This window comes from Anas platyrhynchos, chromosome 1 (assembly GCF_047663525.1).
Source record: "Anas platyrhynchos isolate ZD024472 breed Pekin duck chromosome 1, IASCAAS_PekinDuck_T2T, whole genome shotgun sequence".
Classification (NCBI taxonomy): domain Eukaryota; kingdom Metazoa; phylum Chordata; class Aves; order Anseriformes; family Anatidae; genus Anas; species Anas platyrhynchos.
This window is the reverse complement of record NC_092587.1, coordinates 189,676,598-189,690,942: the sequence shown is the minus strand read 5'-3', so window position 1 is coordinate 189,690,942 and position 14,345 is coordinate 189,676,598. Positions and strand designations below refer to the sequence as shown.

The following is a 14,345-nucleotide window of genomic DNA, read 5'->3' as shown; positions in this document are numbered from 1 at the left end:
CCGGGGCAGACGCGTTCTGCAGCGGAGCGGGGGATCGGGCCAGGCAGGGCTAACTTTCCGGCATCGAGCCTACTTCAGGGAGCCGCCAGGACCCGGCAGCCCTCGTGAGGGAGGCTGACGAGGCGAAGGCGGAGCCAGCAGCGCCCCCTCCCCGGCCGTTCAAAAGCAGCCCCTAGGGAGCGCGGCGACCAGGGCGGGCAAACAGGGAGTGGCTTCAGAGGGGAGTGGCGCGGCAGTTCGCGCGGCAGTTCGCGCAGGCAGGGCGGAGAGCAACCCCTGCCCACACGAACACCTGTTAACGACAGCCGTTAGCTAGGTGATAATGGTATCCACCAGGCACGGTGGGCTCTCCAGGAGGTCGGTAGACACCCAGACCGACTACCCGTTAAAGAATGCAGCGGTTCAGGTCACCGGATGCAGGGAGTGTCAGAGCCTGCTGCTGCCATCGGTGGGAGGCAGAGACGCTGCGTGCGTGAGGTGTGAGCAGGGGGATGACCTGATCCGCATGGTGGCGGAGCTCAAGGAGGAGGTGGAGAGGTTGAGGGCCATCAGGGAGTGTGAGCGGGAGATAGACTTGAGGAGTAACTCCCTGCAGGGCCTCAAGGAGAGGTACCGGGGTGAGACACCCCAAATGGGGGTGGACCCCCTGCCCTGTCGCCGTCGGGCACAGGGAGGGGATCTGGGAGTTGAGGAGGAATGGAGACAGGTCCCTGCTCGACATGGCAGGCGATGCCCTCCCCTTCCGACCCCACCTTCCCAGGTGCCCTTACGAAACAGGTTTGAGGCCCTGGAGATTGAGAGACCAGCGACTGAGGAAGAGATAGAAAGTGTTCCCAGGAGGATGCCTAGGGCGAGGAGGTCGACTCCACGCCTCAGGACTGCCTCCACCAAGAAAGACAGGAGGGTGATTGTTGTGGGAGACTCTATCCTTAGGGGAACAGAGGGCCCTATTTGTCGGCCTGACCCTACCCGTAGGGAAGTCTGCTGCCTCCCTGGGGCCAGGGTCAGGGACGTTGCCAAGAAAGTCAAGGGCCTGGTACGGCCCACTGACTACTACCCGCTACTGGTCTTTCAGGCTGGTAGCAATGAAGTAGCAACGAGAAGTCCGAAGGCGATCAAAAGAGACATTAGGGATTTGGGGCAACTACTTAGAGGATCAGGCGCGCAGGTTGTGTTTGCCTCTGTCCTTCCGATAGGGGGGATCGAAGCTGAAAGGTGTGCTGTTCACATAAACTCGTGGCTTCGAGACTGGTGTGACCGGCAGAACTTTGGGTTCTTTGATCACGGGAAGGTCTATGCTACACCGGGCCTGATGTCACCGGATGGGATGCGCCTCTCTCGGAGAGGGGTAAGGATCTTTGGTCAGGAGTTGGCAGGGCTGATAGATAGGGCTTTAAACTAGAGTCGAAGGGGGAAGGGGCTAAAACCAGGCACGCCGGTGAAGACCTAAGGGATGGTACGCTAGAATCAGAGGGGCTGTGTGCCAGTGAGGTCCTTCGGTTAGATCCACAAGGTGCTGAGTGTAAGGAGATGCACCTGAAATGCTTCTACACGAACGCACGCAGTATGAGGAATAAAATGGATGAGCTAGAAGTACTGGCCCAGTCCCGCAACTACGACATCATCGGCATAAGCGAAACCTGGTGGGATGAGTCCTGTGACTGGGGTGTTGCGATAGATTGTTACAGGCTCTTCAGGAGGGACAGGCAGGGTAGGCGAGGTGGTGGGGTGGTGATGTATGTGAAGCAGGGGCTGGACTGTGTGGAACTTCAGGTCGGCGATGGCAAAGTTGAGAGCCTCTGGGTAAGGATCAAGGGACGAACGAATAAAGGGGATGTCATTGTGGGAGTTTATTACAGACTGCCTGGCCAGGACGATAGCGCCGATAAATTATTCTTTACAGAACTAAGAGAGGCCTCGAGATTAACTCCCCTTGTCCTTATGGGGGACTTCAACTTGCCAGACGTTAACTGGGAGTGCCACACGGCTGACACGAGCAAGTCCAGGAGGTTCATGAAGCACCTAGATGATAACTTCTTGGTGCAGGTGCTAACGGAGCCAACTAGGAAAGGTGCCCTCCTAGACCTGTTGCTAGAAAACAGAGAGGGTCTGGTGGGAGATGTGGTGGTTGGTGGCCGCCTCGGTCATTGCGACCATGAAGTGGTTGAGTTCAAAATTTACGGTAACAGAAGGAAAAATGCCACCAAAACCTCATCCCTAGATATGGGGAAAGCAGACTTCAGGCTGCTCAGGGAACTAGTCAGCAAGGTCCCCTGGGAAGCTGCTCTTGAAGGCCTCGATGTCCACCAGTGCTGGTCATTCTTTAAGCGATGCCTCCTAGAAGCACAAGATCAGGCGATTCCTAAATATCGCAAGTCAGGAAGGCGGGGCAGGAGGCCGGCGTGGCTGACCAGGAACATTCTTATGGAGATAAGGCGGAAACAGAGAGTGTTTCGCTACTGGAAGGAGGGCCGGGTGTCATGGAAAGAATACAGGGATGCTGTTCGTGTTTGTAGGGAGAAAATTCGTGTGGCTAAAGCACACCTAGAGTTGAAGCTGGCCGTGTCTGTGAGAGAAAATAAAAAGGGTTTTTTTTAGATATGTGAATGGAAAAAGGAGAACTAAAGAATACATAGGGCCGCTCCTTGATAGGGAAGGTCTCCTCACAGACAATGACATAGGCAAAGCAGAGACGCTTAACGCCTTCTTTGCCTCTGTCTTCAATGCCAATGATGGGCTTCGGGACCCAGGGTGCCCCGAGCTGGAGGACCGGGACGGTGGGGATGACAAACTCCCAACTGACCCTGAACGCATGCGGGATTTGCTACTCCACCTGGATCCCTACAAGTCCATGGGTCCGGATGGGATTCATCCATGGGTGCTGAAAGAGCTGGCGGACGTCATCGTGGAACCTCTCTCAATTATTTTTCAACGATCCTGGGAATCTGGAGAGGTCCCGGTAGACTGGAAGCTGGCAAATGTTGTGCCGATTTTCAAGAAGGGTCAGAAAGAAGACCCTAGCAATTACAGGCCTGTCAGTCTCACGTCAGTGCCTGGTAAAATCATGGAGAAGATGGTTCTCGAACTTATGGAGGTGCACCTGGGGGACAAAGCAGTCATTGGTCCCAGCCAGCATGGGTTTGTGAAGGGTAGGTCCTGCGTAACTAACCTGATTTCCTTTTATGATAAGATCACCCGTATGGTGGACCAAGGGAAACCAGCTGATGTGCTTTTTTTGGACTTCAGCAAGGCTTTTGACATGGTTTCCCATAGGATCCTACTGGACAAAATGTCCACGATACAGCTAAATAAAAACATCATACGATGGGTGAGCAATTGGCTAACGGGCAGGGCCCAAAGGGTTATGGTGAATGGGGCTGCGTCAGGCTGGCGGGCGGTCACCAGTGGGGTCCCTCAAGGCTCCATTTTAGGGCCGGTACTTTTCAATATTTTTATAAACGATCTGGATGTAGGAATAGAAGGTATTTTGAGCAAGTTTGCTGATGACACCAAACTTGGAGGAGTTGTGGACTCTGTTGAGGGTGGAAAGGCCTTGCAGAGGGATCTAGATAGGTTGGAGAGCTGGGCGATCACCAACCGCATGAAGTTCAATAAGAGCAAGTGCCGGGTCCTGCACCTGGGACGGGGAAACCCTGGCTGCACGTACAGACTGGGCGTTGAGACGCTGGAGAGCAGCCTAGAAGAGAGGGATCTGGGGGTCGTGGTAGACAGCAAGTTGAATATGAGCCGGCAGTGTGCCCTGGCAGCCAGGAGGGCCAACCGTGTCCTGGGGTGCATCAAGCACGGCATCGCTAGTAGGTCGAGGGAGGTGATTGTCCCGCTCTACTCTGCGCTGGTGCGGCCTCACCTCGAGTACTGTGTGCAGTTCTGGGCACCACAGTATAAAAAGGACATGAAACCGTTGGAGAGTGTCCAGAGGAGGGCTACGAAGACGGTGAAAGGCCTGGAGGGGAAGACGTACGAGGAACGGCTGAGGGCACTGGGCCTGTTCAGCCTGGAGAAGAGGAGGCTGAGGGGAGACCTCATCGCAGTCTACAACTTCCTCGTAAGGGGGTGTCGAGAGGCAGGAGACCTTTTCTCCATTAACACCAGCGACAGGACCCGCGGGAACGGGGTTAAGCTGAGGCAGGGGAAATTTAGGCTTGACATCAGGAGGGGGTTCTTCACAGAGAGAGTGGTTGCACACTGGAACAGGCTCCCCAGGGAAGTGGTCACTGCACCGAGCCTGTCTGAATTTAAGAAGAGATTGGACTGTGCACTTAGTCACATGGTCTGAACTTTTGGGTAGACCTGTGCGGTGTCAAGAGTTGGACTTGATGATCCTTAAGGGTCCCTTCCAACTCAGGATATTCTATGACCTTCTTGCCGTTGATCCCTTCAGTAGTGGTCAAGACTGATCTGAAACTGTGTGGCTCAGCCATGTCCTCAGCAAAGGAGAAGGTGGGCTGCTCACTGGGGCTGAATGGATTAAATGGCATGAAAGACTGCACGAAGTCAGAAAACAAACTGGAGCAGCTTCCTCTTCCACTTGGACCCTGCTTGTTTTCATCACCATTCCTGAGGTTGTCAAATGGGTCCCAGAAAGCATGCACAAAGGGATCCATCCCTCCAAAGAAATCCCTAAAGATCTCATTGGGGTCTTGGAATACATAAGTGGCGTCAAAAAAGCTGTTATGACCCATCGAGGGACTTCTTGCTCTGTGGGAAATGCTCTCCTTAACAGACCTGTCATAGAGTGACCGTTTCTGAGCGTCTGACAAAACTTCATATGCCTCAGCGACAGCTTTGAATTTCTTTTCGGCTTCCTCCTTGTTGCTGGGATTCTTATCAGGATGCCATTGCAGTGCCAGCCTGCGGTAGGATTTCCTAATGTCATCCTGGGAGGCGTTTTTTTGCAGTCCAAGGACTTTGTAGTAGTCCACCATCTCAGAAGTGAGGTGAGGCTGTTTGGAAGTCGCCTGGTGCCTCTCTCCCACCAAGGATTTGAAGCCTGGGGGTGTCCAGCTTCCAGACACAACTGGACACCCGCTGCCACTGTGTGCCTCGGGGACAGGCGGGCGCTCGGATCACCCCTTGCTCCTCTCCGTCCTGTGCTGTTACAGGAGGCAAGGCCCGTAAAAATAGCCTTTTTTTGAAGCCTGTTGTTCCCAAGTCATGGGATTATGACCTCAGAGTGGGCTCAGCCAACCACTGCTTAGCTGATCTGGCTTCATTCTAGGGTGGAATGGGTTGTCACCGGCCTTGCATTTTCAAGCAGATGTCGTACACATGTTGTAGTCGCCCCATGGGACTGTGGTATGGCAGCTGTGATGTATGGCCTCATCAGCTCGGTTTCTGCCTGTACCTGCCCAAAGGTGGGATTTTCAGACACGTGCTGTGCTTTCGTGTGCCATCCAGGGAAGCGTCGTGCAGTCAGGTCATCTTACATCCATAGGGTGTTTCCTATGGCAGCAGCCATAGGAAAGCTGTTTGCAGTTTAGCTTCCTGCAATTGGGGAGGAGTGTTGATAATTTGGACAAGGCTCAGAGAAGATCCATAAAATGTAATTAAGGATTTGGAAAACATGCTCTGGAGTGATATATTCAGGGAATGTTCCTCGGTATTAAGAGGAAGTTCAACACCAGCTTCATCGTAGCCTCTGAGAACATGAATGTCCACCATACAGCTAAATAAAAACATCATACGATGGGTGAGCAATTGGCTAACGGGCAGGGCCCAAAGGGTTATGGTGAATGGGGCTGCGTCAGGCTGGCGGGCGGTCACCAGTGGGGTCCCTCAAGGCTCCATTTTAGGGCCGGTACTTTTCAATACTTTTATAAATGATCTGGATATAGGAATATGTGGAGGAATCGTTAAGTGAGGCAGGACATGTGAATGTTGAGCAGTTGGGAGACAATGGGCTGGTGAAGCACCGTACTCAACTCACATGAGCCTTGGCACGTACGCAGCTGGCTGAGAGCCAATCAGGCTCAAGGACACGATGCCCTTGGGCAATCGGGAAAGTCCCTAAGGCGGGACAGGTAGCTAAAAGAAGGAGGACCAGACTGAAAAGCCCGGGAAGTGTTAGCCAATCCTGAGCTTAGTTTCTGCAATATGTATGAGTTGATTATGTTCAAACTAGATAAAAGGCGACTGAGCTATCCATTAAAGTTGAAGTTCACTGTTCACTCATATTGATGTGCTGTGTCTTCCTTCCGTCGGCAACAGGAATAGAAGGTATTTTGAGCAAGTTTGCTGATGACACCAAACTTGGAGGAGTTGTGGACTCTGTTGAGGGTGGAAAGGCTTTGCAGAGGGATCTGGATAGGTTGGAGAGCTGGGCGATCACCAACCGCATGAAGTTCAATAAGAGCAAGTGCCGGGTCCTGCACCTGGGACGGGGAAACCCTGGCTGCACGTACAGACTGGGCGTTGAGACGCTGGAGAGCAGCCTAGAAGAGAGGGATCTGGGGGTCGTGGTAGACAGCAAGTTGAATATGAGCCGGCAGTGTGCCCTGGCAGCCAGGAGGGCCAACCGTGTCCTGGGGTGCATCAAGCACGGCATCGCTAGTAGGTCGAGGGAGGTGATTGTCCCGCTCTACTCTGCGCTGGTGCGGCCTCACCTCGAGTACTGTGTGCAGTTCTGGGCACCACAGTATAAAAAGGACATGAAACCGTTGGAGAGTGTCCAGAGGAGGGCTACGAAGACGGTGAAAGGCCTGGAGGGGAAGACGTACGAGGAACGGCTGAGGGCACTGGGCCTGTTCAGCCTGGAGAAGAGGAGGCTGAGGGGAGACCTCATCGCAGTCTACAACTTCCTCGTAAGGGGGTGTCGAGAGGCAGGAGACCTTTTCTCCATTAACACCAGTGACAGGACCCACGGGAACGGGGTTAAGCTGAGGCAGGGGAAATTTAGGCTTGACATCAGGAGGGGGTTCTTCACAGAGAGAGTGGTTGCACACTGGAACAGGCTCCCCAGGGAAGTGGTCACTGCACCGAGCCTGTCTGAATTTAAGAAGAGATTGGACTGTGCACTTAGTCACATGGTCTGAACTTTTGGGTAGACCTGTGCGGTGTCAAGAGTTGGACTTGATGATCCTTAAGGGTCCCTTCCAACTCAGGATATTCTATGATTCTATGATTCCTTAGCAGCATAAGACGAAAGGATACAGCCAACCAGTTCAGAACCTCTTGGCCACAACAAAGTTTGGGAACTGCTTGGGGCACTCATCTACTGAAAGCATCCTACATAGTTTCCCCTTTGTTTTCCTAAAATGTTCAGCATTGTCTATTGATTTAAATTATGATAAAACTGTTCTTGAAGCCTTGCAGCATACTGGCTACAAACCAGACCCAGTGCTGTCATTTTGTTTCATAAAATGGCAGTGTTTCAATGATAAACATAGCCCAAGGGGAACATTTCGGCTTTTTTTTTTTTTTTTTAATTAGCTTTATTGTTTCCAATTAGATGAAATCTGCTTTAATAGGACAAAGTGATTTTTTTTTTTTTTTTTTTTTTTTAAATTAAGGTTTTCTTCTAGTTGTCATCTAGCCTTGGAATTTATGAAGGTGGGCTGGAGGCACCCCTCAGTTCTGGGTTGCCTATTTAGAAACAGATCTGAAATACTGGCAAGTGCTTTGAGCGTATTCAGGTCAAAAGAAGTAGGAGGCTTTGGGGTGTGCTGTTGACTTGCCCTGCCAAAGTATGGCTGTTGGCCAAAATGGCCTGAAGCTGGAGAATGTCAAAAATCAGGAGGCAAGGGAGCTTGTGGGGTCAGGGGAAGAAACAGTGATGAAGTGGAAGCTTTGGGGATATTTGTGGCAAAGGAAAACATCTGGGTTACTTGCACAGGAGAAGGGAAGGTGGGCAGTGATGGGATTATTTGAGAAGTGAGGACAAAATGGCACCACAGTGCTGTATGACATAAGGAGTGAGAGAAAGGTACTATCCCACCTACAGGAGCAGGATGCAGAGCAGAGCAGCTGAAAGAATATCTTTACTATTCCATTCAAGACAGAGGGCCACTAATCCCCAAGCCTCTCCTCTATGCAAGCATGATACTGGTGAGCTCTGAGTCACTCAGGCAGGGAGAAGTCCAAGCCCTTGGTGCACAGTAAAGCTTTTTCCTCAAACAGGCACAGCAGAGCCAGGTGTCCTCTCATTCATTTCACCTCCAGCTACTTCAAGCAGAGCTCTTCCAAAGTGCAGTGCAGAGGTGTTGAACCCGAGGGTGCAGTTTCATGATCCATTTGATGTGACTAAGCCATTTGCTCAGCTTTTTTTTTTTTTTTTTTTTTTTTTTTTTTGTGGACTTTCAGCTAAACCAGTTTCCTGATCTGACCCATTATGCATCTACACACCTTGTTCAGGCCCAGGGGAGGGAACATGGCTAGGTCAGAGAGCAGAAGGTAGAAATATTCCCTTAAAAAACAACTACACTTAGGTCAGCTCAAAGTAGTTATGAAGCCGGAGCTGTATCATCAAGGATTCACAGTCAGATATATGGTCACAATATGGGTGTTGACTTTCAAGCATGAAAATACTGTCCTCAATCACTGTGCATTTCAATTTTGTCTCACACAAATTGTGGAGTTACTAATACTTCCCTATATAACAGAAATGTGAGGCATAGTTGATCAATGTGAAGTGCCAGGTGCTGCAGAGACCTGAAGCATGATGTAGCATCTTTTCTAGACACCCATTCCTGCATATTGTATCACTTAAGCTTTTCAATTATCCTATTCATTGTGTCCCAGGTTGTACTTTAACAAGACATTAATGCCAGAAATATTCAAAAGAGCCTCTGTGAGGTATGTGCAGGCTCTTAGACTCGACCCCTCAGGTCTACAATCTGTTGTTTTGTGTTTCTGGAGGGCTGAGCACAATGGGTCTGTAACTGAATGACATAACTTTTGTGTAGAAGCTAGTGCATTAACAGTTACTAATAACAGTAAAAATAAACCTAGGTACCTAATGGCCCACAGACAAGGATACGTTAATGTGTGTTAACACATGGTATGTGAAGTGGATAAATTAGATCCCTTTCTTGTCCTTATCTTCCATTTTCCTCACAGGGGGGGAAATTATATGGATTTCCACACAAATTGCATCGGAAACACGGGAGATTTTTTTATATAATTATTATTGCAATGATTTAATTCCTTTTAAAAGGTGAGATCACATTGGTGGATATAGAAATCTGACAAGGTGAGGCACTGCATTTGTTGACGATGTTGTGAAAGAGAAATTGTGATGATGATTATATACTTAAGGTATGAGAGTGATTAGATTACATGAAATACCATTTCTTTTTATATGGAATGCTAAATGGAAAGGAGACCTTCAGTCAGCTGTATTTAATTTTCTCTTCCTGCATGCTGAGCTCAGACTCTGGGAGACTTGGTGTGTGAAGGTAGAGTGATTACTGGCATGTAAAAGACAGTATGATGAACTGACGTTATCACAGAACAGTAACAGTGAAGTGTACATCTTGATCTTGAAGTCCAGATCCTTCCTAATCTAGGCAAACATGCCATTTTATCTCTTTTGTAAGTGTATCAGTCAGTTTGCTGGTGAATGCAAAGCAAAGAAGTAGAAAAAGCTGTAGCATAGCTGAATGTTCCATTGTTCATTAAACCATCATTCATAATTTAATGGTAATAATGAGAATGGTTGGTAACAAGAGCTGGAAAATGTGTCAAAACAGAAATGACAGATAAAAGAAAATCTAAACAAAAAGCAAAGCAATAGACTTTGCAATGCCACAGAGTGGCTATGAAATTTTGTTCAACTTCTTTCTTAAAGCTAGAATTTCCTAGATCTAAGCAGATGAAAAATTGAAAAAGCAATTCTATATTATATTTGCAAAGGAATAGATTTATTGAATACTTAGACCTGCTAAAGAAAATCACTTATCTAATTTAACCAATATACTGTATGATCCCTTTTCCATGACTAAGACCTTCAGGGGAAAAGAAGTTGAAATATAGACCCCGTAGCTCAGATTCAGGAAAGAAAATTAAGGAGTTGTTCATGGCCTTCTGTTAGACCCAACTGTTGCCTGGTAACTGTCTAAAAATTAACTGTGCATCACCTGGCTTCTAAGGACCGTGGCATCACTAGGAAACCTGGCATCTGCTATGTTTTACATCAAAAAGCAGAACTTCATGACTTGGTTATTACGATTTTTTGTCATAATCAGGGAAGAAATTCAGCTACACAGCTGAGATGCTTATGAATGCTTAAGGTAAAATATTGCACAATCTACAAAGCAAACTTATGTTAATGTATGGAAGTTTCAAGCAATCAATTTCTGCTGGGACTTCTGCAGTTTCTTTTTTTCCTTGTGTGGTGTAGATACTGTTTTTAATTTCTTTGCTAATATCTGCATATTCTGAGTTTCACCAAAACTTTGAGAGAGGCTAGAACCTGAAAACAAAGTGCATTGACAGAAACTGTGGTATGGGTATTCCTCTAACGGAGAGCTGGCAAACATCCCTAGACTACCAGATGAACCTTGACCAGACTCATAAAATAAACTGTATTCAAATACTTTCCAGGTTGCTTGATGTCTGTTTTGAACAATCTTTAGGGACAGTTTCTACCTGTTATTCAAATGGCAGTGGTGTGTAGACTATGAAGATTTAGGTGGATATGGATAGGAATACATGGCATAGGTATATAACTAGGTGAAACCTGTGTTCTTTAAATTCAGCAATTAGCCTGGGATTGCAAACTGCTCACCTTTTTTATAATTCTGGCTGCTGAATGCTGAATCTGAAGGCTCTGCTGCAAAACTTATTGCAGGGCATCAGAAAACCTGGTCTGAAGTTTGTTTGTTCTCTCTTTTTTTTTTTTTTTTTTATATATATATATTTTTTTTTCCAAATTGTTCACCTACAGCTGCTGTGTCGGGTTATTGTGTAATATTCATCCTAACATTAATTTTCTGTGCTTACAGTGCTTCCCTTTGGAGAATCTCAGAGTCCTGCACACACCAGTTAATTAAGCTTCAAAATGCCCATGTGAATGCACTGTTTTATTGTTTTAATTGCACAAAAGGGGGAAGACAACCACACACAGATTAAGCAAACTACTCAAGGTCACTTCATTAATTAACTTTAGAAGTTTTGTTTTCAAAAAGAAGGTAAGCACATGCTAGGTATACTGGATATCAGAGAGCTACTTGAACACTTAAAACTAAGGTTTTGGTTTATGTAAGCTCCTGAAGTGGGAGCAGAATCAGAGGGCTGACGTCCATCACAACAAATTTTTCTCAGCTCTCATGATGCTACAAAGATCTTGACTTCTCTTCCTGTGCTGTGTGAAGTCAGACTGAAGGCAGCAGGCTATATGAAGACCAGATAAACACCACAGATTTGCACTGTGTGTTATTCAAACTCTCTTGGAGCTGACACACAGGGTATTGTTTCAGCTACAAAAGGGTGACAGAAATGATAAAGGGTTTGGAGAGAAAGATGTGTGAGGAGCAGCTGAGGTCCCTTGGTTTGCTCAGCCCCGAGCAGAGCAGGCTGAGGGGAGGCCTCATGGCGGCCTGCAGCTCCCTCACGAGGGGAGCGGAGGGGCAGGCGCTGAGCTCTGCTCTCTGGGAACAGTGACAGGACCCGAGGGAACGGCATGGAGCTGGGACAGGGGAGGGTCAGGCTGGGGGTTAGGGAAAGGTTCTGCACCCAGAGGGTGCTCGGGCACTGGGACAGGCTGCCCAGGGCAGTGGTCACAGCACTAAGCCTGCTGGAGTTCAAGAAGTGCTTGGACAACACTCTCAGACACATGGTCTGAATTTTGGGTGGTCCTGTGTGGAGCTTGGAGTTGGACTTGATGGTCTCTGTGTGTCCCTTCCAGATGGGGATATTCTGTGATTCTATGATTCTGTAACTCCATGATTCTGTCTCCCTGGCACTGCCACTTCTGCCACATCATAAATCTGAGGAAACCAAAAGTGAAGAACCAAAGGGTGAGAATGAAAAGGACTGGAGTGGTCTGGAGAAGAACAAATTTGAGAAAACAGAAACAAGAGTGGATAATAGGGGCTGGTTGCCATGTTTGTTTGGCTATGCCATATACCTGGCCAATGTAGCCTGACCCAACTTCTTATTAAACTGTATTTGTAGCTATTTTCTTGATCAAGGGACTATCCATTCTGTACGCATGTGTGTGTACGGGGGTCTCAGTGCCTATGGGACAGTCTGTGAGTGTGTCATGTGCGTTGGTGGGAGGAGAGGGGTCTGTACCAGCAGACTGTGTCTGAGCCCGCCTGCTGGAGGAATCCACATCATTAACACTTATATGTATTTTCCTGACAATAAATATGTGTGTGCATATACACGCGTGTGTATATGTGTGTGTGTGTTCCTGTCATTTGGTTGTAATTTAAAGATGGAAAGGGGAGAAAACTATAAGCTATGGGGTATGGGAAAGCCAATCAGCCATCTGTTGTCACCCAAAGACCTCTGTACACAGCGGAGATATTTTTTATCCAAAAAGGTGGCATCAAAGGGTAAAGATAGTAATTTGTTTTGGGAAGGTCAAACACAGGCATGTGTGGCCCTTCAGAAAGCTAAAAAAAGTCTCATTCTGCAGCAACAAGAGCCAATCTTTTATATGGCTTATAAAGCTTTCCAAGCACTATTTTCTAGCAACACAAGCAACACAATCAACAAAAATGCTTGGAGAGGAAAAACTTTTGTCAGCAAGTTTTCTCTAAGATCAAACCTTTAAGAAGCAAGCAAACTCAACATTTTTACATTTTCAGGCTTGCTCTTCATGTGAAGGGCAGGGAGTATGTTGGAAATGAAACAAATATACCTTTATTTTTCTACAAAGGAAAACGGAAATCCAAATTGTGAACATTCTTGCTTCTTTTATATATCTAGATATCAGGTAGAAACCCAAGAATAACTATTTTCTTGAAGCTGGGAAACCTGTATATCAGTATATTTTGCAAGCTTTTTTTTTTTTTTTTTTTTTTTTTTACATATTCTTTGCACAAAACCACTGATGACAGTCTCTGTGATAGATAGATTGAATCCCACTCATTTTGATTACAGCTTTCCAATTCTTTTTTTGGAATGGCTGCTCCAGTGCATTCACATGAGTGCACTAAAGGGCTGGACAAGATAAACAGATAAGGAAAAAATAACCAAGCACCTGAAATGGTGCCTGTAAAATGAAGGAGTGAAGAAGGGTCATTCCCTATCACTCTCTCTGCTGCTGTGGAGACTGACTTGAAGCATTTCTGGAAGAAAAGGACCAGGTCATTTCCTAACAGCTGTGTGCTATGTGGAAAGCTCTTATTTACTAAATACAGTCCTAAATTTACATCTTCTTCAGGACTTCTCTAATTTACATCTTCTTCAGGACTTCTCTGTGTTACAGTCTATACAGTACATGCAGCATAGCTTTCATAACAGAAACTGCTCAGCAGTGCTGTGCTGGGAAAATGTCTCTGTTTTTGGGTTATGATAAGGCTGGGTTGTTCTGGCCCAGTTCAGGTCCTTGGGAATATCCCCATGGCATAGTACAGGCACCAGTAGGAATACCCAGTGTAGTTGCAACCAACTGTACCAAATTATATCCTGGTAATAAACTGGTGGAACTGTAACAAGCCAGGTGGACCTAGAAAATCAGTTCTTGTATTAGCATTACGGTAATGGGACATCTCTGAACTTTAGACTTATTATTAAAGTTTTAATGTTTCCCTCCTGCTTCATCATCGCTCAGATAAATTACTGATTAATTTTACAAATTCTACTTTTACCTTCCAATATTAATATTACCCATCACATACCCTTGGCAGATTCTTGCAGAGCTCTGTTGAAATTCATCTTGTATTACATGAGTAGCAAAGTGGTGAATCAAGGTCTAACAAAGTTCCTGCACTGCCTTTCTTGCTTCTAGGTAGCATTTATGACCACCCAGCATGGAAAAGCAGCTACACTGTTTGGATAACAAGATTAAACATCTATTAAAAGTCTTTTTTTTTTTTTTTTTTTTTTTTTTTTTTTTTTTTTAACCAGGCAAGATAATAAGTCTTTCTCACATAGGCTTTTTGAAATACAATTAGAAAGTTGGGTAATACCATTCTCAGACAGGCTCATTTTCTTAGACTATCATTCACCTACAAGCATATTTCACAGCCCGGAGATGTGAGGCATGTATATGTACCCATCATTCCACCTACCAAGTTTATTTTAAATGTGCATAGCACAAACAAGCTTGCAGTCCAGCTGGAGTGCCACGCTCAGTTTCGCAAAGCAGACAGATCTTTAATTTCTTAAAAAAGCGATGGATGGAAAATGACCCCAGACTAAGAGAAATCTATCAG

At 46.8% G+C, this 14,345-nt stretch overlaps 1 protein-coding gene across 1 annotated transcript; it reads right to left on the bottom strand.

The window, feature by feature from the left end:
• Nucleotides 1-4,152: 4,152 nt before the first annotated feature.
• Nucleotides 4,153-6,848, bottom strand: LOC113844717 (dnaJ homolog subfamily B member 3-like). Its single transcript, XM_072032722.1, has one exon. It carries the CDS (start codon nt 4,944-4,946, stop codon nt 4,281-4,283), a length of 666 nt encoding a protein of 221 aa, XP_071888823.1. The 5' UTR covers nt 4,947-6,848; the 3' UTR covers nt 4,153-4,280.
• Nucleotides 6,849-14,345: the final 7,497 nt, after the last annotated feature.